Source organism: Heterodontus francisci, chromosome 23, assembly GCF_036365525.1.
Source record: "Heterodontus francisci isolate sHetFra1 chromosome 23, sHetFra1.hap1, whole genome shotgun sequence".
Taxonomy (NCBI): domain Eukaryota; kingdom Metazoa; phylum Chordata; class Chondrichthyes; order Heterodontiformes; family Heterodontidae; genus Heterodontus; species Heterodontus francisci.
The window spans coordinates 53,350,545-53,377,659 of record NC_090393.1 but is presented as its reverse complement, the minus strand read 5'-3'; the positions used below and the strand labels follow the sequence as shown (position 1 = coordinate 53,377,659).

Sequence of the window (27,115 nt, the reverse complement as noted above, 5' to 3'; positions counted from 1 at the left end):
GAGAGTTGGTGGGAGAGAGAGAGTTGGTGGGAGAGAGAGAGAGAGAGGTGGGGGGAGAGAGAGGTGGGGGAAAGAGAGAGAGAAGTGAGGGGGAGAGAGAGGTGGGGGAGAGAGGTGAGGGGAAAGAGGTGCGGTAGAGAGAGGTGGTGGGAAGAGAGAGAGGTGGTGGGAAGAGAGAGAGGTGGGGGGGAGAGAGGTGGGGGGAAGCGAGAGAGGTGGGGGGAAGCGAGAGAGGTGGGGGGAAGCGAGAGAGGTGGGGGGGAATCGAGAGAGGTGGGGGGGAATCGAGAGAGGTGGGGGGGAATCGAGAGAAAGAGGGAGGTGGGAGAGAGAGAGAGGTGGGAGAGAGAGGTGAGGGAGAGAGAGGTGCGGGGGAGAGAGAGGTGGGGGAAGAGAGAGGGAGGTGGGGGGGAGAGGGGGGAGGTGGGGGGAGAGAGGGAGGTGGGGGGAGAGAGAGTGGGGGAGAGAGAGGTGGGGGAGAGAGGTGAGGGGAAAGAGGTGCGGGGGAGAGAGAGGTGGGGGGAAGAGAGAGGTGAGGGGAGAGAGAGAGAGTTGGTGGGATAGAGAGAGAGAGTTGGTGGGAGAGAGAGAGAGAGAGGTGGGGGGGGAGAGAGAAGTTGGGGGGAGAGAGAGAGGTGGGGGGAGAGAGAGAGGTGGGGGGAGAGAGAGAGGTGGGGGAATGAGGGCTGGGGGGGGAGAGGGGTGGGGATGGAGAGAGAGAGAGAGGTGGGGGAGAGAGAGACGAGGGGGGGAGAGAGAGACGTTGGGGGAGAGAGAGGTGGGGGGAGAGAGAGGTGGGGGGGAGAGAGGTGGAGGGGAGAGAGAGAGAGAGAGAGTTGGTGGGAGAGAGGGAGAGGTGGGGGGAGAGAGAGACGTGGGGGGGAGAGGTGGGGGAAAGAGAGGTGGGGGAGAGAGAGGTGGGGGACAGAGAGACAGCGGTGGAGGGAAGAGAGCGAGGTGGGGGAAAGAGAGGTGGGGGGAGAGAGAGAGGTGGGGGGGGGAGAGGTGGGGGGGGAGAGAGTTGGTGGGAGAGAGAGAGAAAGGTAGGGGGAGAGAGAGAGAGAGGTAGGGGGAGAGAGAGAGGTGGGGGGGAGAGAGAAGTGGGGGGGGAGAGAGGTGGGGGGGGGGAGAGAGAGTTGGTGGGAGAGAGAGAGAGAGAGGTGGGGAAAGAGAGAGAGAGGTGAGGGGGAGAGAGAGGTGGGGGAGAGAGAGGTGGGGGAGAGAGGTGAGGGGGAGAGAGAGGTGGGGGAGAGAGAGGTGGGGGAGAGAGGTGAGGGGAAAGAGGTGCGGTAGAGAGAGAGGTGGTGGGAAGAGAGAGAGTTGGGGGGAAGAGAGAGAGTTGGGGGGAAGAGAGAGAGGTGGGGGGAATCGAGAGAGGTGGGGGGAATCGAGAGAGGTGGGGGGAATCGAGAGAGGTGGGGGGAATCGAGAGAGGTGGGGGGAATCGAGAGAGGTGGGGGGGAATCGAGAGAAAGAGGGAGGTGGGAGAGAGAGAGAGGTGGGAGAGAGAGGTGAGGGAGAGAGAGGTGGGGAGCAGAGAGGTGAGGGGAAAGAGGTGCGGGGGAGAGAGAGGTGGGGGAAGAGAGAGGGAGGTGGGGGGGAGAGGGGGGAGGTGGGGGGAGAGAGGGAGGTGGGGGGAGAGAGAGGGGGGGGAGAGAGAGGTGGGGGAGAGAGGTGAGGGGAAAGAGGTGCGGGGGAGAGAGAGGTGGGGGGAAGAGAGAGGTGGGGGGAAGAGAGAGGTGGGGGGAAGAGAGAGGTGGGGGGAAGAGAGAGGGAGGTGGGGGGGGGAGAGAGAGGTGGGGGGAACAGAGAGAGAGGTGGGGGGAACAGAGAGAGAGGTGGGGGGGAAGAGAGAGAGGTGGGGGAAGCGAGAGAGGTGGAGGGGAAGAGAGAGAGGTGGAGGGGAAGAGAGAGAGGTGGGGGGAGAGAGAGAGGTGGAGGGGAAGAGAGAGAGGTGGGAGAGAGAGGGAGGTGGGATAGAGAGGGAGGTGGGGGGAGAGAAGGAGGTGCGGGGAGAGAGAGAGAGAGAGAGAGGTGGGGGTGAAGCAAGAGAGGTGGGGGGATGAGAGAGAGGTTGGGGGAGAGAGAGAGAGGTGGGGAGAGAGAGAGAGGTGGGGTGAGAGAGGAAAAGGTAGAGAGTGTAAGAGAGAAGGGAGCTATTTGGTTGGCAGCCAAAAGGTGAGGTCCTATTGTCAGAGGATAAGACTGTCCATGTTTCCCAGTTGGCCAAAAGGAATGTTTGTGGAACAGTGGGCAATGTGGAAGAAATAAAAAGGATCCTAGTAAACATGGGAACACTGAGGTACGAGAAAGGTCAGTGGATCTCTCAGACAGCAAACAATATTATAAATGATTTCAATTTTAATTACAGACTTTATAGAAATATGGCTCCTGGCTCAAAAATGCAGGCTGCTCCACACTGACACTCAATGGCCGAAGCCTGCAATTGCAGACAGCCGCAACAACTTTTCAGCATTCACTGGAGGTAGACAGTCAGCTACTGTTTAATCAACTGTCATGTGGCAGGTAGCATTGACAAACTCTCATCACACACACCAAGTATAGGTATAACTAGTACTGTATCCAAATATTGGCACATTTATAACATGTTTTCCATAAACAGAGCTTTTAGTCCGCTCTGTAATGGAATGTTGCCAACTACCCAGCATTTTTAATTTGTGATAAATATGTTAAAAATACTGAGGGATTGCTCCACTATCAGAATTGCCATCGCTTGGCTTGTCTTCCCTCTCATGTAGAAGCAAAAGATCCTATGGGACTATTTTGAAGAATAGCCAGGGAATCCCGCCCAATAATGATCCCACAACCAACATCACTGGAACAGATTATTTGGTTATCACAATGCTGTTTGTGGGAGCTTGCTGTGTGCAAATTGGCTGCCGTGTTTCCTACATTACTACAGTGGCTACATTTCTAAGCACTTTGGGACATCCAGAGGTCATGAAAGGTGCTATATAAATGTAAGTGTTTCTTTAATGGCTACCCAGAAGTGAATTACAGACTGGAATTTAATCAAGGGGCTCAGAGAGGTTTTTCCCCTTAGTTTTCTCCCTCCTCTTGAAGGCACTAACTATTTCAAAGGTATAGTGCAATGGGTACTGTCCTCCAATACCTCAGCCAAATGACTACTCTTCATTAGCAAGCCTTGACAATGAGCGTCAGCATGCTCTTCAACAATGAACGCCATTCCAGATGAACCTACAACACTACAACGGCTATCTAAGCTGAAATAAGTATAGACCAGGGAATTGAACTTGGGACCCTCTGGATTTTAGTACCTTAGAAGTACATTGGTTTATTGTTTTTTTCCACTAGGCCACTGGGAAAGATCAGAGAGTTTACATATAGATTAATGGTTCACTGGGAACGAGTTAAAGGCTGTAATTTAATTGAGGGATTAAATGAAGTCGTAAAGCATGAAGCAAGCTTGAGTAGTTTATAACAGTCATCAGAACCACAAATGGAGATTACAGCTTTACAATAATTCCTGTGTATCTGTTATTTATAACAACATATACTTTGGAGTTCCTTGGGCCTGTTTTATCTCACTTTCTGTTGTCCTGGGAGTGTCTAGTGACTTTCTAGGTACAGTCAGTATTTACTAATACAGTCACTATACAATATGTAGCAAAACTGTCAGCTTACATTACAATATAAATGGGAAGGGCAAAATTAAAGACAATCGCAAAAAATAATTATTGCAGAGGTTGGAAAAAAATTCACAGAGGGCATGATTATGTGGAACTCTCCACAACAAACCATTGTAGAAGCAGTTTACAAGGTCCTATTAAAAAGAAAGTGAACAGTAGTTTGGAAAATAGGGATATGTAAGGATTTGTGGAGTTTGTTGGACAGTGGGACTAGAATAGTTGGTTCATAGGGAGAAGAAGATTGGCATTGATTTAATGGGCAGAATGGGATATTTGTGCTTCTTTAAGAGTTTTTTAAAAAATTCATTCACAGGATGTGGACATCGCTGGCAAGGCCAGCATTTATTGCCCATCCCAAGTTGTTCTTGAGAAGGTGATGATGAGCCACCTTCTTGAATAGAACTGAGTAGCTTGCTAGGCCATTTCAGAGGCCAGTTAAAAGTCCCTCACATTGCTATGCCTCTGGAATCATATTCTAAGCCAGAGCAAGTAAGGATAGTAGATTTCCTTCCCTAAAGGAAATGAGTGAATTAAATAGATGGGTTTTTACAACAATCCAATAGTTTCATGTTCACCATTACTGAATTTAAATTCTCCAGCTGCCATGGTGGTATTTGAACGCATGTTTCTGGATCCTTAGTCCAGGCCTCTGGATTACTAGTACAATAACATAACCACAGTGCTAATGTATCGCTTCCCTTCACCTCCTCGCTTCACAACTTATAGCTCTGAAAACTCCCCAATTAGTGCAAAACCCCTTCTCCAGCAAAAGTGTGCCCTTTTAATTTGAACTGTCTGATCTAGAATCACTGTGAAACTGCACATTAGCTTCCCCATCTCTCTCACATGCATGCTCTTCCCCGTCTCTCACACACTCCCCATGTTGCACACTTTCCTCTTCCATCTGCTTTACACCTCCTAAGATCCCTTCCTTTATTGGTACTTTTGGTACAAATCCAACTCAAATTCTACCTATATTAATATAAAAGCAAAATACTGCGGATGCTGGAAATCTGATGAAGGGTCACTGACCCGAAACGTTAACTCTGCTTCTCTTTCCACAGATGCTGCCAGACCTGCTGAGTGATTCCAGCATTTCTTGTTTTTATTTCAAATTCTACCTACCCTTCCTCAGCTTTACCTCTTCCTTTCCCTACCTTTCGTTTTTCCTGCACCTTATCCCGTGCTATTGAGTTGCCTTCAACATACTAGTGAGACTGGCACCCTACCTAAAATAGGTGGGGGTGACATTGGCATATCGAAGCATTCTTAAAGCTTGTATTATTATTATGGCAACAGGAAGATTCAACAGCCACAGCACCATTGAAAATGAGGCATCCCAGTCACTGGATCAGAGTAAACACGGGTTGCTCCGTCCAAACTCCCTCACTCACCTCTTAGCACTTTCTGTCCAAGAAGCCCAGCAAAGAAACGCAGAAGTGAGTGGAATGGGAATGAGGCCATAGGCCACAGTCGAGAGGAAGCCATTGTGAGAGGAGCATAAACCAACAGTGTGCTGGAACGATATCAAGAGTGGCCAGCTGTTAGCCAGATGAGTTTAATTGTAAAATGGTGAAGTACTCCTTGGCACGTCTAAAATACCCTGTGTGACAGAAATGATGCAATATAAGCATCAGTAAGCATGTCATGTCCTCCTCCATTGCTTTCTATCTCCATTCTAATTTTCTGAGTTTATATAAGCACTGAAAGATGACAAATAGAAGCTTTTATCAGCAATAATAAGTCTTTCAGAAAAAACAAAACCCAGTTATCACTTTGCTGGAATCGTCTGGTTTGTACTCTGCAGAGAGCAATATTAGTCAGCCAATGCCATGGCAACAGAACTAAGATCAAAATGACCTTCTCTTTACTTTGCTGGTGGATGCTGATCAATAGTACTGAGCACAATTGCTCTTTTGTTCGTCATTGGCAAAGGTTAGACACATAGCACAGGACCACTTTATTATGAGGCAATCTCACTGCTATCAACAGTGGAATGTAGTCAAAAATAATTCTGTTGGGGAAAGACAAAAATGTGGGTCACCCTGATGGGTGCATCCAATGAGTAACTCATGCCCTCTACCCATCTAGAAGGTCAAGGGCAGCAGGCACATGGAAACAGCAGTCACCTCCAAGTTCCCCTTCAAGTCACACACCATTTTGACTCGGAAACATTTTGCAGTTCCTTCATCATCACTGTGTCATAATCCTCAAACTCCCTACTTAACAACCCTGAGTGAACACTTACACCTAGCTGGAGAGCTGGTGCATGAGGGGAGGCTTTAGATTTTTTGGTCATTGGGACTGGTTCTAAGTGAGGTGGGACCTATACAGACTGGATGGGTTGCATCTAAACAGGGCCAGGACTGACGTCCTCGCGGGGCGGTTAGCTAGTGCTTTTGGGGAGGGTTTAAACTAACTTGGCAAGGGGACGGGAACCAGGATGTAGCATTAGGAAGGTTAAACAAGGTGCTCAAAGGATTGGGAGAAGCAGACAACACTACAGTAAGAAATAGCAAGGTATTAGGTAGGGTCAGACTCGGAGGCAATGCAGTAAGATGTAAATTAGGTTAACAGTGCATGTATGTCAATGCATGAAGCGTGGTAAATTAGGTTGGCGAGATGTAGGCACAGTTGGGAATTTTGAGGGTATTTGGGAATCAGTATGAGATTTGTAAGGGCATTTCGGAAGCAGTTTGGGATTTCTGAGGGTACTAGGAAAGAAGTGTGGGAATTTTTTAGGGTGTTAGGCAAACACATTGGGATTTTTGAGGTTATTAGGGAAGCAGTGTGGGATTTTTTGAGGAAATTTGAGAAACAAGTTTGGGATTTTGAGGGTATTTGGCAAGCAGTTTGGGATTTTTTGAGGAAATTTGAGAAACAAGTTTGGGATTTTGAGGGTATTTGGCAAGCAGTTTGGGATTTTTTGAGGAAATTTGAGAAACAAGTTTGGGATTTTGAGGGTATTTGGCAAGCAGTTTGGGATTTTTTGAGGAAATTTGAGAAACAAGTTTGGGATTTTGAGGGTATTTGGCAAGCAGTTTGGTATTTTTGAGGGCATTAGGGAAGCAGTTTGGTATTTCTGAGAGTATTAAGGAAGCAGTGTGGGAATTTTGAGGGTATTTGGGAAGCAGTTTGGGATTTTTGAGGGTATTTGGAAAACAGATTGGAATTTTAAGGGCATTTGGGAAGCAGTTTGGGATTTTTGAGGGTATTTGAAAACCAGTGTGAGATTTTTGAGAATATCTGGAAAACAGTTTGGGATTTTTGAGGGTATTAGGGAAGCAGTTTGAGATTTTTGAGGGTATTTGGAAAACAGATTGGAATTTTAAGGGCATTTGGGAAGCAGTTTGGGATTTTTGAGGGTATTTAAAAACCAGTGTGAGATTTTTGAGGGTATTTGAAAACAAGTGTGAGATTTTTTTGAGGGTATTTGGAAAACAAATTGGAATTTTAAGGGCATTTGGGAAGCAGTTTGGGATTTTTGAGGGTATTTGAAAACCTGTGTGAGGTTTTTGAGGGTATTCGGGAAACAGTGTGGGAGTTGGATCATGGGACCTAATCTTTCTGTTAAAAGTGTGGCATAAACAGGGTGTTGGATATGGTGGATGACTTTTGCCAAATGTACCAAAATCTATCTGATGAAAATAGGGTGGTTTACATGAACAGACCATTAAAAACGGTCCACTCATACTTACTGTGAGGTATTCTTTCCTCTGGCCCTTTGTGGCAAAAGTAAATTCTGTCTCAATAGCCTTTCCTGTCTTCTGAATGTGCTCTTCAACATACCTAGAATGTGCAGGTCATGATTTGAAAAGACTTGAAAGTGAGTGTTGGTGACTTCAAAAGAAAGATATGCAATAACAAATGTGTTAGTGATGAATAAAAGTAATTTGGTTGTTTATAAGATGAAAAACAGAGACTTTCACCAAAATAATTATCAATGGATTCCTTAAAATTTACAATCTTAGTTTATTTAGAGGCCCAGGTTTTACATAGAATTACATAGAATCTACAGCCCAGAAACAGGACTTTGGGTCAAACTGGACTACGTTGTGTTTTTATGTTCCACACAAGCCTCTTCCCACCCCACACCATCTATCTCCATCAGCATATCATAAAACTTTGATTCTGGCTTGTTCTGGGATTAGCCAATCGGCAGGACTGCAGTAGGTCATTATAGTTGTTTGCAAAACCCCAAGACTAGGGAAGGTGAAGTCACCCAGGATTTCCTCCCCTGATCACTATCAGGTGGTACTGTGTACGTGGGGATAGCATTGGGTTTGGCTGCAATGTTTCCATGATCAAACACTCATCAACACTCACCATCTGAGCTCACGGCAGAATAGTCACTTGAGTGAAGCACTGGGAGGTGAGCCACAGCCTTGGAACTGTACTCGATCAACCATCAGAGATCAGCCAATAACACAGGCCAGAGGTCGAGCCTGGCACCTTTTTGATCTGAATGGCTTCGCTCTTCACTGGATAAACTCAGAGAACCATATCAGAAAGGGTTATTAATCATGAGACAATCAAAAAATAAGCTGTCTCAGAGTTGCATCCTGTGACAAATCTCATGAACTTCAATAATTGCTGAGTGGCTGCCCCAGTACCAGCACTTCGTATAAAAAATCCAGGAGGGAGTTAAAATGGCCAATTCTGAGGTCATCTAAGCCACAACACATCACCCACCCTACTCGTGAGATGTCAGAAAGTTAAATAAACTTCTGTGACATCTTTTTGACTTAATAAAACACGACTTTCCGTTAACAAACCCATACTGGCTTGACCTTCTTAAATGTTCACTAATTTAATGTTGAATTATGGATTCCAAGAGATTGCCCACAACTGACTTTAAACTAGCTCCTGAAACAATTTGCGTATTTAAGGAGGACTTAAACATTGTGCTTTGGGGCTCTTCCTTAATTTCCTTCTGGAGCTTTGGATGCATGCCATCAAATCCTGGAAACTTATCTACTTCAGTTTTGTTCAATTTATTTTTTTAGGAACCTTTAAGTGGTACACAGATCAACGGTGCTCCCACATTGTCTCTCCTATTCTGAACCTGCTCCTGACAACACAGTTGAGATTGGGAACTCACAATCTGAGGAATAATGGGTATCAATTTTTATTTTAGCACTTTTCTTGTGATTTAATTTACAGTATAACTGTAGCTGATCACCTCACTTTGTTGGACCCTTCAACATAATTAAAACATAGCAACATGTCCTTTTCAACCTCACCAGAACAATTTGAATTTGTACAGTACATTTAATATAGAAAAAAAATGCTTCACAAGAGTGTTATCAGACAAAATCTGACACCAAACCACATAAAGAGATATTAAGCCAGGTGACCAAACGCTTGGTTAAAGAAGTAGGTTTTGAGGAGCAAGTTAAAGGAGAGAAGAGAGATGTGGGAGAGAAATAGGGTGGGAATTCCAGAGCTTAGGGGCTAGATGGCTGAAGGCACAGCCATTAATGGTGGAGCGATCAGGAAAGTACAAGGGGCCAGAAAATTGGCAGAGTGTAGAGATCTCAGAAGGCTTGGAGGAGGTTACAGAGATAGGGCAGAGTGAAGCTATGGAGGGATTTGAACACAAGGATGTGAATTTTGAAGTCAAGATGTTGCTGAATCTTGAACTAATATGGGTCAGTGAGCACAAGGGTGAAGCGTGAAAAAGACGTGGTGTGAATTAGGATATGGGCAGCAGAGTATTGGGATGAGCTCAAGTTTATGGAGGGTAGAACATGGAAAAAGTGTGGAGATACTGCTATGTCCTTGAAATGGCCAAAATCATTGTATTGGGGAGGTTTTTTTCTGGCCATGATCAGTGTACTCCACAACCTCTGTGCAAACACTATTGGGGTTAGACTGTGCTGCTGTAATTCTTTAAATATTTTGCTCATTGTGAAAGTGTAAAGTTCATCAGGAAAGTGATTACATCATCATGTCATTGCATGCTCCTCCTTTACAAGCAGGGTCAAGTATCTTGAAGCTGAAAGTATTCTGATATACAGCATTTTGTCCTAAGGCTGTATGATATCATAGCTATTACAGAAACATGGCTGAAGGAGGGATAGGAATGGCAGCTCAACGTTCCTGGTTACAGGGTTTTCAGGCACGATAGGGAGGGAGTTCCGAAAGGAGGGGGAGTGGCAATTTTGGTCAAAGAAACTATTACAGCTGCGAGAAGGGTGTGATATGTTTGAAGGTTCATCAAATAAGGCCATATGGATTGAGCTAAGGAACAAAAAAGGGGCAATCACAGTGCTGGGAGTGTACTATAGACCCCCAAACAGTCAGAGGGAGATAGAAGAGCAGATATGTAGGCAAATCTCTAAGAAGTGTAAGAATAATAGGGTAGTAATAATAGAGGATTTTAACTGCCCCAATATTAACTGGGATAGTTTTAGTGTGAAAGGAATTGAGGGAGCAGAATTATTGAAGTGCATTCAGGGGAACCTTTTTGGCCAGTATGTAGCAAGTCCAACAAGAGAGGGCACAGTTTTAGACTTAGTTTTAGGAAATGAAGATGAGCAGGTGGAAGGGGTGGCAGTGGGAGAGCATTTTGGTGATAGTTCTGCTGTGTTCATCGCTGGAGAGAACAAAGAACAGTACAGCACAGTGATCATAATGCAGTCAGTTTTAACATAATTATGGAAAAGGACAAGAAAAGAACAGGAGTTAGAGTTCTCAACTGGGGCAAGGCCAATTTTACCAAGCTGAGGAGTGATTTAGCAGAAGTGGACTGGCAATAGCTACTTGAAGGTAAATCAGTGTCAGAGCTGTGGGAGGCATTCAAAGGGGAGATTCAAGGGCTTCAGAGTAAACAGGCTCCCACAAAGATAAAGGGTGGCATGGCCAAATCTAGAGCCCCATGGATCTAGGAGCTTTTAGGGCAAGGTAAGGCAGAAAAGGAAAGCTAATGCCCGACACAGAGAACTCAATACTGCAGGAAGCCGAGAGGAGTATAGAAAGTGGAGGGGTGAAATCAAAAAGGAAATGAGGAAAGCAAAGAGAGGGCATGACAGAATATTGGCAAGCAAAATTAAGGTGAACCCAAAGATATTTTATCAATACATTAAGAGTAAGAGGATAACTGAGGAAAGAATAGGGCCCATAAAAGACCAAAAAGGTAACCTATGTGTAGGGGCGGAAGATGTTGGTATGTTCTTATTGAATACTTTGCATCTGCCTTCACATAAGAGGGGGACGATACAGATATTGTAGTTAAGGAAGAGGGGTGTGATATATTGGATGTGATCAACATAGGGAGAGAGGAAGTATTAATGGGATTAGCATCCTCAAAAGTTGATAAATCACCAGGGCCGGAAGAAATGTACCCTAGGCTGTTAAAAGAAGCAAGAGAGGAAATAGTGGAAGGTCTGAACATCATTTTCCAGTCCTCAATGGATACAGGCATAGTGCCAGAGGATTGGAGGACAGCTAACGTTGTACCTCTGTTTAAAAAGGGAGCGAGAGATAGACCGAATAATTACAGGCCAGTCAGTAGTGGGCAAATTATTGGAATCAATTCTGAGAGACAGGATAAACTATTACTTAGAAAAGCACAGATTAATCAAGGATAGTCAGCATGCATTTGTTAAGAGAAGATCTTGTCTGATCAACTTGATCGAATTTTTTGAAGAAGTAACAAGGAAGATAAATGAGAGTCTACATGGATTTTAGCAAGGTTTTTGACAAGGTCCCACATGGCAGACTGGTTAAAAAAATAAATCCCATAGGATCCAGGGAAATGCAGCAAGGTGGATACAAAATTGGCTCAGTGGCAGGAAACAAAGGGTAATTGTTGACATGTTCTTTTGCAACTGGAGGGCTGTTTCCAATGGCATTTCACAGGGCTCAGTATGGGGTCCCCTGTATTTTATGGTATATATTAACAATTTGGACACAAATGTGCATGGCATGTCAAGAAGTTTGCAGACGACACAAAGATTGTCCGTGTGGTAGATCGCGAGGAGGATAGCTGTAGGCTGCAGGAAGATATTGATGGTCTGGTCAGATGGGCAGAAAAGTGGCAAATGGAATTCAACCCGGAGAAGTGTGAGGTGATGCATCTGGGGTGGTCAAACAAGACAAAGGAATGCACGATTTATGGGAAAATACTGAGAGGTGTAGAGGAAGTGAGGGATCTTGGAGTGACTATCCACAGATCCCTAAAGATAACAGGGCAGGTTGATAAGGTGGTTAAGAAGGCATATGGAATCCTTTCCTTTATTAGCTGAGGTATAGAATACAAGAGCAGGGAGGTTATGCTGGAACTGTATAACTCATTGGTTAGGCCACAACTTGAGTACTGTGTGCAGTTCTGGTCACCTCATTACAGAAAGGATGTAATTGCACTAGAGAGGGTACAGAGGAGATTTACGAGGATGTTGCCAGGACTGGAAAAATGCAGCTATGAGGAAAGATTGGATAGGCTGGGGTTGTTCTGCTTGGAACAGAGAAGGCTGAGGGGAGATCTGATTGAAATGTGCAAACTTTTGTGGGGCCTAGATAGAGTGGAGGTGCAGGGCTTATTTACCGTAGCAGAGAGGTCAGTGGTGAGGGGGCATAGAAAGATTAGAGGGGAGATGAGGAAAAGTTTTTTCACCCAGAGGGTGGTGGGGTCTTGAACTCACTGCCTGAAAGGGTAGTTGAGGCAGAAACCCTCAACTCATTCAGAAAAAGTCTGGATATGTAGCTCAAATGCCGTAATCTGCAGGGTTATGGACCAAATGCTGGAAGGTGGGATTCGAATGGGTGGAACGTTTTTTGGCTGGCATAGACACGGTGGGCCAAGTGGCCTCTTTCTGTGCCTTAAACCTTCTATGATTCTATGACTTTCATTACTAGGAGGCATCAAGATTGCCCAATAAGGAAGCGGGTGCGGGGGGAGGGGCATGAAACGCTTTCCGACGAAGAGACTCCCAAGTCTCTTCAAACATGTCTTCTTGGTGCCCAGTAATGCTGTAATACTAAAAGACACACAGAAATGGGTCACTGTCACTGTTAATGTCTCATTTTCTCAAAGAGGTCCTTATAAGTACCTTAAAAGAATGAAAGACACTTGAGGGGAGGATTTGCTTTACTGGGGTATTTCTGCACACAGAATTGGTTCCTAAAACACTGATGAGGACCAACTCACTTTATCCCTTTCAAATTCATAAACAATCAAATTCTGTTCAGATTCAAATCCCATTCTGATAGAAGCAACTCCACAATATAATTGCAGCATATGTAAAAAGTGCCAACATTGGTGATGAGGCATTCTTACCAATTGATGAATGTGCTCTTGCCGGTAGAGTGATTTCCCCTTATCATAACATTAATCTTCTTACATGGAAAAAGCAGCAGTAGATCCAAGCTCCTTCCTATCTGCAACAGCCCTAAGGAATACAAGACAGAAATGTTATATGTTACCAATTATTCAATGTAATGGAACTCCTAGCACTCCAATTTGTAATGCACATCAAGGACTAAATTTTGTTGAGGTCCTGACATCGGCTCCATGGCTGAGGGGGCAGGGGTTTGGCTGAGGGGGGTGGGGGGGGTGTGCCGGAGGATCGTAGCGCCAGCAGACTGCCATGGAACCCAATGCTGGGATCGCCGGGCCCGATCTTCCTGGTGGTGGCGAGGCTCCGTGGTGGCCCACCCTGCCGCTCGGCAATGGGACCCGACTTTAAATGTTGAAATTAACTTGAGGTGTACATTTAAATCCAATTCCCTGCGACCTTACCATCGGTTCTGGATTTTCAGTGTGATGGGCGGCACTCATGCGCCTTCACTTTCCCATCCAGGGAAAGGTGGCACCACCAAGGTCGGGAAGGGGGGGGATCAGAGCATTTTTAGTGTCGCGAGGGGGTCAACTCTGCATTTTTAGTGGGTGGGGAGCGGTGACCTCTGCACTTTGTGCAGTTGGGGACGGGATCGACTCTGCAATTTCAGTGTATTGGGAAGTGGTGGGGGCGGAGGTGGGGGGGCGGAAACGGGGGCAACTCTGCAGTCTCTCAGCAGGGCTGGCAGCCCTTTAAAAATGGTGCCAGCGCCTGCGCAGAGAGAGTTGACGTCATTCACGGTGTCACCAAGGCTGCCCCCACCACATAATGGGGCAGGCGACCGCCCTACATATTTAAATGAGCCACTGTGCTCAAGAATGCGGTGGCATCATGGCATACGCGCCGCCATTTTATTCGCCGCAGCGGAAAATAAAATCCAGCCCCAAAGCTACCTCTCTGCTCTGCTGGAAGGCCAAAATCTTATTACTTGAAGGAGAGAAGAGAATGGGTTCCCGCTTTTTTTTCCCCAAAAATCTACTTTTTCATATAATTTGCAAAAATACATTACATAACAATTCAAATTTGACATTACATAAAGTGCAATACAGATCAGTTCCTTTCAATACTGTACATGAGCTGCCTCACTGAACTTGCCATTTCAGGTTATATTTACAATGTACATTACATGTCAAGCATTCTCCACTGCATACGACCCAAAAGGTTTTACACAGGTTCCAGCCCCTCGGTATACGCTTTAGTGCGTCCCTCAGCACGTAGTCCTGGACCCTGGAATGTGTCAGTCTGCAAGACCAGCAAGTTTCGGGCAGGCCGAAGTGCATCTTTCACTGAACTGATGGTCCTCCAGAAGCAGTGGATGTTTATCGTGGTGTGCGCCCCTGGGAACAGTCTGTAGAGCACCGAGTTATGGATGAACCTTGACAAAAACCACCGTGTCTCTTTCCAGACCTGTTCTGCAAAGGCATAAGCCAAAAGGAGGTGGGTGATGGTCTCTTCCCCACCGCAGCTGCTTTGAGGGCAGCGTGCAGAACGGTGAGACTCCAGGCGTGCAGGAAAGATCTGACAGGAAGGGCTATTCTCACCAACAATCAAGCTACCTCTTGGTGCTTGTTGTAAGTTCTGGCAATGAGGCATTCTGCCAAATGAGTCTTGACAGTCGGCTTGGGGAACCATCCGACAGGATCCACCATCTCCTTTGCCTGCAGGGCCTCGAGGACATTATGTGCGAACCACTGCCTGATGGACTTGTGGCCAAAGACATTTTTCTGTACAAACCTTTCCATGAGGGACAGAACCAACTGAATGGAGTGTTCTGTGGCAACGAGGCCAGATCCATCCTTCGTAACACCGGGGATAGACAGAGCCTCAGCACGTAGTGACACTTGGTGCTTGCGTACTAGGGATCAGTGCACAACTTGATGCAGCTGCAGACAAAGGTGGCATCAGAATGAGGGCGACGTTAGGTACATCTGTTCCCCCTTTATCTGGAGGTTTGAATATCATGTTCCTGTGGACATGGTCCATTTTCGATCTCCAGATAAAGCAGAAGGTGGCTCGGGTGACTGCCACGGCGTAGGAATGGGGTATGGGCCAGATCTGAGCCACGTATAGCAACACCGAAAGTGCCTTGCACCTGATGACCAGGTTCTTACCTGTAATGGAGAGGGAGCATCACTCCCACATGCCCAGTTTCCGGTTCACCATGGCTACTCGCTCCTTCCAGCTTTTGGCATATGCCCCAGCCCCTTCAAACCATATCCCCAGCACCTTCAGGTAGTCTGACCTGACAGTGAAGGGATCAAAGGATCGATCAGCTCAGTTCCCAAAGAATATGGTCTCGCTCTTGCCGCGATTTACATTGGCTCCCGAGGCCAATTTGTCCACATAATCGAATCAAAATGGTCGCAGATGCTCATCGGTCTGCACTGATAGCGGATCTGAGCAGAAGACGCTCCTCAGACCTGGAATGCCATTTAACCAGGCACACTGCTGCTCATCTGGACTTCTGGATGCATAAAACTCTTTCTAAGGCGAGTTGATTCCTGCTGCCTGTCCATTTGTCTCTTTACCCTTGGAATATAGGTTTAAATGTAGCTCACACTGTTGGGACGAAAACCTGTTATTTCTTGAGGTCATACATGAACTTAGTCTGCCGCAGTCTCAACCTACTTGCTAGAAGTCAAATTTCCCATAATGCAAACATAAATTTGCAATCTTACTCAGGCAGATCCGAAAGATGGTTAGTAGAGAAAATATAAATGTCACGCTGGTGCAGGACAGGCTAATTTATGGAGTTTGGGGCCATGGCACATTGCCAAGACAAAATAAGAGATTTATCCTGCACTTCACCTATGTTACAACTGCCTTGGATGCGCTTAAAGTTTTACTTTGAATCTAACCAATGCTATACATGGTTTGGAAAAGCTTAATGGAACAGAATGGCCTTTACTATGCATCTAACCATGTTAGGGGGCACAGTGGCGCAGTGGTTAGCACCACAGCCTCACAGCTCCAGGGACCCAGCTTCAATTCTAGGTACTGTCTGTGTGGAGTTTGCAAGTTCTCCCTGTGTTTGCGTGAGTTTCCTCCCACCGCCAAAGACTTGCAGGTGATAGGTAAATTGGCTGTTATAAATTGCCCCTAGTGTAGGTAGGTGGTAGGGTATATGGGATTACTGTGGGGTTAGTATAGATGGGTGGTTGTTGGTCGGCACAGACTCGGTGGGCCAAGGGGCCTGTTTCAGTCCTGTATCTCTAAATAAAATTAAAATACCAGGAAATGCTTAATGGGAGTGTAAGGGAGTGTTACTTTGTATATTGCCATACAATGCCTGATGTGGAAGTGTTTGTTGCTGACCCTGGGTGTGAAATGTAAAATGCTCCCATAGAGCTAACATAGACACACTGATGCAAGCGAAAAACATATCAAGGAACGAACAGAAGTGCATTTGTACAAATCACATCTCTCACATGCATCTCAAAGCATCTAACCTGCAATGAATTACTTAGGCGTGTAGAAAAGCCGGCAAATATGGTAGCCACAAACAATATGAGGATGCATGACGAGCTAATTTGTTTTTAGGAGTGTTGGTTGAGGGTGTCGGCCAGGACAACTCGAGGCCTTTCATGATCTTAGGAAGTCTTAAAGTGCTTGACAGTCATTGTTGTAATATAGAAAACACAGCAGCCAATTTGTACACAGAAAGGTCGCACAAACAGTAATGAAATAAATGACCGGATCATCTGTTTTATGTGTTAGTTGTGGGATATATGTTGGTCAGGACAGCAGGAGATCTCACCTTTTCCTTTTCTTTTTTTTTGACTTGTGGGCTGTGAGTGTCGCTGGCAAGGTCAGCATTTATTACCCATCTTTAATTGACCTTGAGAAGGTGGTAGTGAGTGATCTTCTTGAGCTGCAGCAGTCCGTATGATGCGGGTACAGCCACAGTGCTGTTAGGGAGGGTATTCCATGATTCTGACCCAGCAACAGTGAAGGAACGGTGATATCGTTCCAAGTCAGGATGGTGTGTGATTTGAAGGGGAACTTGCAGGTGCCTGCATGGTGTTGAGCTTTTTGAGTGTTGTTGGAGCTGACTCATCCAGGCAAGAGGAGAGTTCCATCACACTCATAACTTGTGCCTTGTACACTATGGACTGACCTTGGGAGTCAGGAGGTGCGTTACTCGCCACAGAATACCCAGTTTCTGGCCTGCGCTTGTAGCCACGGTATTTATATGGCTGGTCCAGTTAAGTTTCTGGTCAATGGTAACCCCCAGGATGTTGATGGTGGGGATTCAGTGATGGTAATGCCATTGAATGTCAAGCGGAGATGGTTAGATTCTCTCTGTTGAAGATGGTCATTGCCTGGCACTTGTGTGGCATGAATGTAACTTGCCTCTTACTACCTCAAGTTTGAATGTTGTCCAGATCTTGCTGCATGATGGCACAGACTGCTTCATTATCTGAGCAGCTGTGAATGGAGCTGTGCAAATATCAGCGACATCCCACTTCTGACCTTATGATGAAGGGAAGTTCACAGATAAGCAGTTGAAGATGGTTGTGCCTAGAACATTGAACTGAGGAATTCCTGCAGTGATGTTCTGGGGCTGTGTCGATTGGCTTCTGACAACCACAACTCTCTTCTTTTGTGCTAGGTATGACTCCAGCCGACTTTGAATAGTACTGTGGGACCTTTTATGTCCACCTGAGAGGGCAGACAGGGCCTTGGTTTAATATCGCAACCCAAAGATGGCACCTTCAACTTTGCAGCACCTGCTCAATACTGCATAGAAAAGTCAGCAGAGATTATGAACTCAAGTCTTTGGAGTGGCGCTTGAATCCACAACCTTCTGACTCAGAGACGAGAATGTGGCCAACTGAGCCACAACTGACAACTAACCTCAATGGCCTGTACTGGGCTCTCCGTCCTTGTGCAATGCCGTATAATATTTTGTGCCTACTTGAACTGCCAGAAGAGGCAGACAGGGTCTCGATTTAACATCTCAGCAGCAGGACGACACATCTAGATAATGCAGCACTCTCTCAGTATCACATCAGGCATGTCAAATTAGATTATGTGGACAAATTGTGGAGTGAGTCCCCCAACCTTCTGACTCAGAGGTCAGAGTGCTACCAATTGGGCCAAACTGACGCTTTATTTTCGAGAAAGCTAAGCTACCACTGCCGATCCCAAAGCTTTTAAATATAATTAAATAATAATTCAATTCACTCTCACTGGTTGCACTCTTACAGCAGCATTTAAGAAAAACAATAAATACAATGCCAGCAGCAGAGGCCTATTTCAATCAGGTTTTAGTGTCTGGTTATCACAGCTAATTTGCAGTGAGTGCACTTGCTTTCCTGGGTTCTCACTGCATCATCACAGTTTGCTTCCGGCCACCCTGTCTCCAAGGCATCAGCCCTCCAATAATGAAAGGAAGAAATGCAAACAGCGAACAGTGGAAGAGACGGTTTTATACTTTCATTGTGAGCTAATAGACTTGCCGCAGCACTATATGGGGGAAATGAGTCACCAATGAAGGTTAAAAAAACATATATACCTTCTGGAAATGTTTCTGTGCTCAACAATGTCAAGGTGTCATGCCTACTTTTTGAAAAAGTGTCAGCATAAAGCACTCTGGTATAGCATATTACATACAAATTATGCACTCCCCCGCCACCAAAATAGATTCACTGATTATTAGCATATCAATGCTTAATGTGTTTTTTAAATAAAATTCCTTTGGTTGTTATTTTAAAATAATGACTCCATTAATTAGGAATTTCCATTTCATGTCACTGGATTTAATAATAATTGAAGAATCTCATTTCTTAGTATGTGTGCCTTAACCCCAATCTCAGAACAGAGATTCCCCTTCTGCCCAAATGCAACATTTCCATTCTTCATACCAGCCATCTGATGGCCACTCCGCAGGAAATTGCTAACTTAGCACCAATTTGATACCAAATTGCAGGCCGTGGCCCACATTCAATAGAAACCAGGTTAACAATGCCCAAATTCATTTCATGTATGATGGTCAACCAAGGAATGAGAAAGGAAACTACTGTCCCATTGGTCAAGTTTGGATTTAAATCCAATCTGAAGAGGCAAAAGGAGAGTGTCCAAGGCACCTCATCCCAGTGCGGAAAAAATAAATGCAAAACTCAATCCAAGGTCTGAAATCAGAAGAGTATTAAGCTGGAAGATCTCCAACATATTATTTACCTTAAACTTCTTCTTTATGTTGGAAGGAAGTGATTTGTGGTGTCCCACAAGCATCTGTGCTGGGGCTTCAACCATCTACTATATTTATCAATGACTCAGATAACACAACAGAGAGTCATTCAAGTGCGCTGATGACACAAAGATTAGTGGTATAGTAAGTAGTGTAGACGGAAGCATAAAATTACAAAGAGACATTGATAGATTAAGTGAGTGGGGAAAACTGTGGCAGACGGATTTCAATGCAGATAAGTGTGAGGCAGTGTGAGATCATCCACTGTGAACCAAAAAAAGATAGATATAACTATTCTTTAAATGGTGAAAAGCTACGAACAGTGGAGCTCCAAAGAGACTTAGGAATCCATGTACACAAATCACTAAAATGTAATAGTCAGGTACAAAAGTAATCAAAAAGGCTAATGAAATGTTGGCCCTCACCTGAAGGGGACTTGAATATAAAGGGGAGAGTAATGCTACGGTTGAATAGAGCCTTGATCAGACCCCATCTGTTCAGTTTTGGGCACCGCACCTCAGGTAAGATATATCAGCCATGGAGTGGGTACAACGCACATTGACCAAAATTATACCAGGGATTAAAGAGTTAAATTATAAGGCCAGGTTGCAAAACCCTTGCTTGTATTCCCTTGAGTTGAGAAGGTCGAGGGCGATTTAATTGAGATGTTTAAAATGATAAAAAGGGGTTCAATAGGGGTGATACAGAGAAGCTCTGGTTGGCAATTCCAGAACAAAGAGGCAGAAACTGAAAATAAAGATACGGTGTTCTGGAGTATAATCAGGAAGCACTTTTTCACACAAACTGTAGTGGGAAGCTGGAATTCTATCCCATCCAACAATAACATCAGGCTGTGGATATTGAGTCAAGAGTATCAAGGGATTTGGATCACGGGTCAGTAAAAGGAGTTGAGATGCCAATCGGTCACAATCTAACTGAATGGTGGAATAGGCTTGAAGGGCTGAACAGCCTACTCCTATATTCCTAGCTGATCATCTGGATAGAAGGTCAGACTGGGAAGCATTAAGAAAGGAGCATGAGTTTAGGATGCTGTGTCTGACAGATAAAGAAATACTTGGCATTAAAAAAAGAATTCTCCTCAATTCCTCAAATCATCTTAACACTCCCCGGATAAGAGAGTGAGGCAGCAATCTGATCACAGGATTGTGCCAATGCTGCTATGTAACTGCACGCTGAAAGCTTGATGAAAAGGGCGGAATGTGACTCAGAGTCCCTGATGGTGAAGTGCGGACCTGTGTTTTGCATCTCCACAGCTGAGGGCGGGAGCTCACCTACTGCAGGAATTGAAAGCACAAACTCATTTTTGTAAATTCATTCATGGGATGTGGGTGTCGCTGGCTATGCCAGCATTTATTGCCCAAGCCTAATTGCCCTTGAGAAGGTGGTGGTGAGCTGCCTTCTTGAACTGCTGCAGTCCATGTGAGGTAGGTACACCCACAGTGCTGTTAGGAAGGGAGTTCCAGGATTTTGACCCAGCGACAGGGAAGGAACGGCGATATAGTTCCAAGTCAGGATGGTGTGTGACTTGGATGGGAACTTGCAGGTGGTGATGTTCCCATGCATCTGCTGCTCTTGTCCTTCGAGGTGGTAGAGGTTGCGGGTTTGAAAGGTGCTGTCTAAGGAGCCTTGGTGCGTTGCTGCAGTGCATCTTGTAGATGGTACACACTGCTGCCACTGTGCATCGGTGGTGGAGGGAGTGAATGTTTGTGGATGGTGTGCCAATCAAGTTGGCTGCTTTGGCCTGGATGGTGTTGAGCTTCTTGAGTGTTGTTAGAGCTGCACCCTTCCAGGCAAGTGGAGAGTATTCCATCACACTCCTGACTTGTGCCTTGTAGATGGTGGACAGGCTTTGGGGAGTCAGGTGGTGAGTTACTCACCGCAGGATTCCTAGCCTCTGACCTGCTCTTGTAGCCACGGTCTTTATATGGCTACTCCAGTTCAGTTTCTGGTCAATGGTAGCCCCTAGGATGTTGATAGTGGGGGATTCAGCAATGGTAATGTCATTGAATGTCAAGGGGAGATGGTTAGATTCTCTCTTGTTGGAGATGGTCATTGCCTGGCACTTGTGTGGCGCAAATGTTACTTGCCACTTATCAGCCCAAGCCTGGATATTGTCCAGGTCTTGCTGCATTAGAGGAGTCGAAAATGGTGCTGAACATTGTGCAATCATCAGCGAACATCCCCACTTCTGACCTTATGATTGAAGGAAGGTCATTGATGTAGCAGCTGAAGATGGTTCGGCCTAGGACATACGCTGAGGAACTCCTGCAGTGATGTCCTGGAGCTCAGATGATTGACCACCAACAACCACAGCCATCTTCCATTGCGCTAGGTATGACTCCAACCAGCAGAGAGTTTTCCCCCTGATTCCCATTGACTCCAGTTTTGCTAGGGCTCCTTGATGCCATACTCGGTCAAATGCCGCCTTGATGTCAAGGGCAGTCACTCTCACCTCACCTCTTTAGTTCAGCTCTTTTGTCCATGTTTGAACCAAGGCTGTAATGAGGTCAGGTGCTGAGTGGCCCTGTCGGAAACCAAACTGGGTATCACTGAGCGGGTTATTGCTAAGCAAGTGCTGCTTGATGGCACTGTTGATGACACCTTCCATCACTTTGCTGATGATTGAGAGTAGACTGATGGGGCGGTAATTGGCCGGGTTGGACTTGTGCACAGGACAGACCTGGGCAATTTTCCACATTGCTGAGTCGATGCCAGTGTTGTAGCTATACTGGAACAGCTTGGCTAGGGGTGCGGCAAGTTCTGGAGCACAGGTCTTCAGTACTATTGCCGGAATATTGTCAGGACCCATAGCCTTTGCAGTATCCAGTGCCTTCAGTCGTTTTTTGAAATCATCTGCAGCCCCTCTATGCATCATGTGCTGCTAGGCCATTGGAACTCCACTGCACTATCCCATAATGTCCTTCTATTAACCCTTCTGCAGTAACTACAGTCATATATATTCTCTGAACTAGAAATGTTTTGAGTAAAATTTATAATAGGATTCTTTGGTGCATCTTGCAATTAGAACATGTCTGGATCATGTACATATTTAGTGAGCATTTCCATTCTATTCTGTTGGAATACTATACGGCTGTATGCAGTTTACCATCACCAAGGAACATCTCTTCCCCATGACAGCACTACAAAAGCTCTTAGTCATTCTTGCCTCATTATATTTAAAAGCTCAATGACCTACTTAACTTCTAACAAGAAATGCTGGATTCACTCAGCAGGTCTGGCAGCATCTGTGGAAAGAGAAGCAGAGTTAACGTTTCGGGTCAGTGACCCTTCTTCGGTTCCGAAGAAGGGTCACTGACCCGAAACGTTAACTCTGCTTCTCTTTCCACAGATGCTGCCAGACCTGCTGAGTGAATCCAGCATTTCTTGTTTTTGTTTCAGATTTCCAGCATCCGCAGTATTTTGCTTTTACTTAACTTCTAATCCTGGTATTTTGCCTTCTTCCTTAATGTTGCACCTATTATATTTAAATGGATCTCCCACAATACATTTTATCTTAGCACACTGTTATTCTGGCATTGCCCTATCCTACAGTGGCACTTTTTCAACTAGCTCTTTAATACCATCCTGTGCTTCACCTCCCATAGCAGGCAATTTGAATAGCCTCACCAGCTTGGCTTCAGCTCAGATCAGGACAAAATTTGCTGGAGAGACAAAAGCAGGTCAGGACCACACACTAATATAAGACTTGGGAGTACACCATAGCCTCATTCACTGCAGGACTCAGGTAAGCTGTAACCACTTTGATAGGACAGACTGCTTCTGACTTCGGTAACAACTTATATACATGCTCCTTAAATAAGGAATGCCTTTGAGAAAAAGGGAAGGCATATAGAGGATCAGACACAGGAGTCTGTGCTCTACGGGCTGTTCCCAGGAACGCACACCGAGACAAACATCAACTGCTGCTGGAGGACTATCAATTCGGTGAAAGACGCCCTTCGGTCTGCCGAAACTTGCTGGTCTTCCAGCGCAAAGAGTTGTCCACCACCGAATGTTGCAGACTGGCACATTCCAAGGTCCAGGACTATGTGCTGAGGGACGAACTAAAGCTTGGGGCAGCCGCAGCAAAGGCTCAATGGGGAAAGACCACAGTGTAAGGTCCCCCCCACCAAGCTGAACTGAGGGGCTGGATCCATGGGAAACCCCTCGAACTGTATCAGGAAAATTTTGTGTGCTGTAAATGTAAAAATGTATATGGCATGACAATGAAATGGAAGAGTTGTGAGGCAACTCATGATTGTATAGAAGGAAACTGATCACCTTTGCACTGTGTGTATTTTTTGACTTGATGCTGTTTTAAACTGTTTGGGAATGTAATTTTTTCAGATTTTTATGAATAAAGTATATTTTGGAAATTAAAAAAAATATATATAGAGGATCAGATTCAAAGAGAATCAAAGGCATGGTCAGAGTGTCAGTAAAAGAATAAGTGGCCAAAATGGCTTTGGAAGAGTGCTTCAGAGAATAGGAGGTTAGTGGCTAAATAATTTACCTACGACAGTTGGTTGAAGTGGAGGACAAGCAATATGACTACCTTATTGCAGCCGTGGCTAAGTGGGTAGCACTCTTGCTTCTAAGTCAGAAGGCCATGGTTTCAAGTCCCACTCCAGAGACTTGAACACATAATCGAGGCTCACTCTTCAGTATTGAGGGAGTGCTGCACCGTCGGAAGTGCTGTCTTTCAGATGATACGTTAAACGAAGGCCCCCACCTGCCCTCTCAGGTGGATGTTAAAGACCCCAATGAGCAGGGGAGTTTTGTCATGGAGCTGGTCAACATTCATCCCTCAACCTACAGCACTTAATAGATTATCTGATCACTTATCTTATTGCTGTCTGTGGGAACTTGATGTGTAAATCGGTTGCAGTAGTTCCGATGTTACAACAGTGACTATACTTCATTGGTTGTAAAGCACTTTGGGATGTCCTGAGGTCATAAAGGCACTATATAAAGTCTTTCTTTTTAAATCAAAGTCAGTAGTCTGGAGGGTATCAATTGGAATACATGGCTGGAGAAGATTCTTGAAATAAGTTGAAGTTAGACCAAAGAAAGATTAATTAAAGGGCAAAAGAAGGGATGCCAGTGAGGACAACATTAAAGAAAATCTGCAGTGATGACGCTGTGGTTCAGAGGTTGTGGTCATGGAAGTGTTTTTTTCCTTTGTTTAAAAACTAAAGGGGTCTGTGTGCTTTAAAGACTGAGAGCAGTTTTTACATCTACTGGGAACACTGTGCGTGCTGCAAGCCTGTTTCCTAAGCAACAGCAAAAGAGAGAGATCACATGCCATACTTTATCAGGTTGACTGCGTGTAAAGACTGGCTAGAACCAGTTTGAACTGGCAGACCAGCAAAGCGTGCTCTCTTGAAGGAAGGAAGGCTTTGTGTCTCTCAGCAGAAAATCTACATTGGCCTACAGGCTGTGTTTCACCTAATGAGGAAAAGATCCCTGGAAAGGAATCCTTGCACTATTGGAGGTAGCAAATTCCTTTTTACTCCCATCTCTAAGAAGTCCCTGCCTCAGCAGTGACTTTCTGTTGTCTTTCGTGTTTCTCGGAGTTCTGGAAACTCAGTAAAGTTTCTCCTGATAGACTGTTAATTCAAAATCTAAATAGACCTGTTGTTATACTCCTTATTGAAAAGAATTGTGTGATGCCTGCTGCAGCCAAAGTGCCCTGAACGCCTATCCATTACAGACTGTTCACCAACTCGCCTGGACACTTCGCGTGGCATCTCATTATTCAACCCTGGGACACCTCACCGAACCGGGAACGTAACCCACCTGGACTTACAATCCAGTTATTTATTATTCCTAAGAAACAGCTGTAATTTAAAACATCATTTTAGAACCAGTTAACTGTTGGATTTTGAATGTGTGTATATGTGCATGAGGGTTAGGAGGAATAAGAATTATAAAGTCTTTTCAGACATAGATTTATCTCAGTATTGTTTAAGATTCCGTTTATTAATAAATAGTTAATTTGTTGATCTTTAAAGATACTTGGTTTGGTGTGTTTTTTTCTGGGGGGTTAATAAAGTGTTTAATTTGGCTAATTTCAGGTAGGTGGGAAACTTTAATAATATGCTGTGACCTGTGGAGTAATGGGACTGAATTGACAGTTGGTCGCAACATTGGGGGCTCGATTGTCCAGGATCCAAATCCAACGCCAATTACGTGAATTATAAGGGGAGTAATAATTGGGAAAAAAAATAAAAGGAACCAGGTATCTTGTATAATAGGGTAAAGGCTGTACCATCAAAATGGCATCAGCAGTTGCTGCAGAGTTTCTGGGAAAGGAGAATGTGCCCCTCAGTAACTTGACAATTTTAACTAAGAATAAATTAAAAGATTTTGCAGTGAAATTGGGGTTAGAGTTGAAATCAGGTGCTAAAAAGCAGAGATATTTGATGTAATAGTCCAACATTTAAAATTGGAGGAAGAAGAGGAGGAAGATAGTAAATCAGAGAGTGATGCAGTGGAATTGGCTAGAATCCAGTTAGAAACAAAAAAACTTGGGCAGGAACAAGAAATAAAAAAAACTTGGGGCTGAAAAAGAATTAAGAAAACTTTAATAATATGCTGTGATCGGTTGAGTCATGGGACTGAACTGACAGTGCATTACTCCCATCTCGGTCGCAACATATTAATCAGCGGTTCCGTCTTTAAGCTCTGGAGGGGGAGAGAGATAAAGGTAGACAAAGACACACATACCAACTGACTGGCTATGGGGTAAGCAATTTTCAACATTGAGCAGAAAGCTAACATTGTATATCATCAGTTCACCTTGCAGTGGCAACTGGGCTAAGTTAATGGAGCTGGAATCAGAAGATGGGTGCTGACGTGAAGCAAAGGAGATTGCTTTAGTTTTGCTGATATTGAGCTGAAGGAAATTTTCACTTATTTGCTGTTGAGCAATCAGATAGATGGGACAACAGTGGAATCACTGTTGGGTATCATCAGTGTGTTCTTAAACCTGTTTTGTTAGTGATATCCACAAGCTGAAGGTACATATGCTGTGTGAACACACCAAACCAGGTATCTTTAAAGGTCAATAAATTAACTATTTATTAATAAACTAAATCTTAAACAATACTGAGTTGAACCTATGTCTGGACCTCTAAGGTACAAAGAAGTATGGAAGAAGAAGCTATTCAAGGTGGTGAAGTGGTTGTGTTAGGATAAGTTCAATTCGAACTAAGAGAGCATGAGGATACAAAAATGGACCATGAAAGCAGGACAGTGAAGGACAATATGGGGGTTAACATTTTTGAATACAAAGAGAGTCAAGGAAGACAAGAAAAGACAGCACCTACAGTTACAAAAGATATCATTGCAGACTTTCACCTTGACCAGGATAGACCTAGTGCTGTGGGTGAGTCAGAAACTATATGGGAAAAACTGAAAAAAAGGGAAATGTAAACAGAGAATTGGTGAGAAACAGCCTTGGAGCTTAGGACTTTGCAAAGAAAGAGTAGGTTGGAGATAGTTTAAGAAAATGTAAGGGACAATGGTAACTTTTTTTTTAGTGTGGGGAATGATGGAAGTTTTGAAAGGAATGGAATAGCATCAGGGGAGTTGATGTTATTGGCAAACAAGAAAACAGGGAATTGGGCAGTCTGGAGCTGCTTGGAAGAGGGTCAAGGGAACACGTCATGACCTTCTTAAAGAAAACTGGTTTAGTGAGATTGGAGCGACAGATAAGAAGCAACTGAGGAGAAAGTATGGCCAGGGGTTTGAAGAAGGGCAGGGCAGGGGAGCAGAAGAGAAGGCACAGCGGATGCAACAAACAAGGGGATAACCTTGATTGTAGAGACAAAGAAGTCCATGAGCTCCTCACATTCAGTGTCAGAGGTTAGGATGGAGATGGTGGG

General features: G+C 44.8%; 1 protein-coding gene across 1 annotated transcript in view; it reads right to left on the bottom strand.

Moving 5' to 3' along the window:
• The window catches only part of LOC137382924 (uncharacterized), a 183,871-nt gene that overhangs the window by 151,779 nt on the left and 4,977 nt on the right, over nucleotides 1–27,115 (bottom strand). Inside the window, exons 2-3 of the mRNA XM_068055500.1 lie at nucleotides 12,952–13,063; nucleotides 7,370–7,460 (exon numbers count right to left, since the gene is read on the bottom strand). Of these exons, the coding sequence (XP_067911601.1) occupies nucleotides 7,370–7,460; nucleotides 12,952–13,063 (203 nt within the window). The remainder of the gene's footprint in view (nucleotides 1–7,369; nucleotides 7,461–12,951; nucleotides 13,064–27,115) is intronic.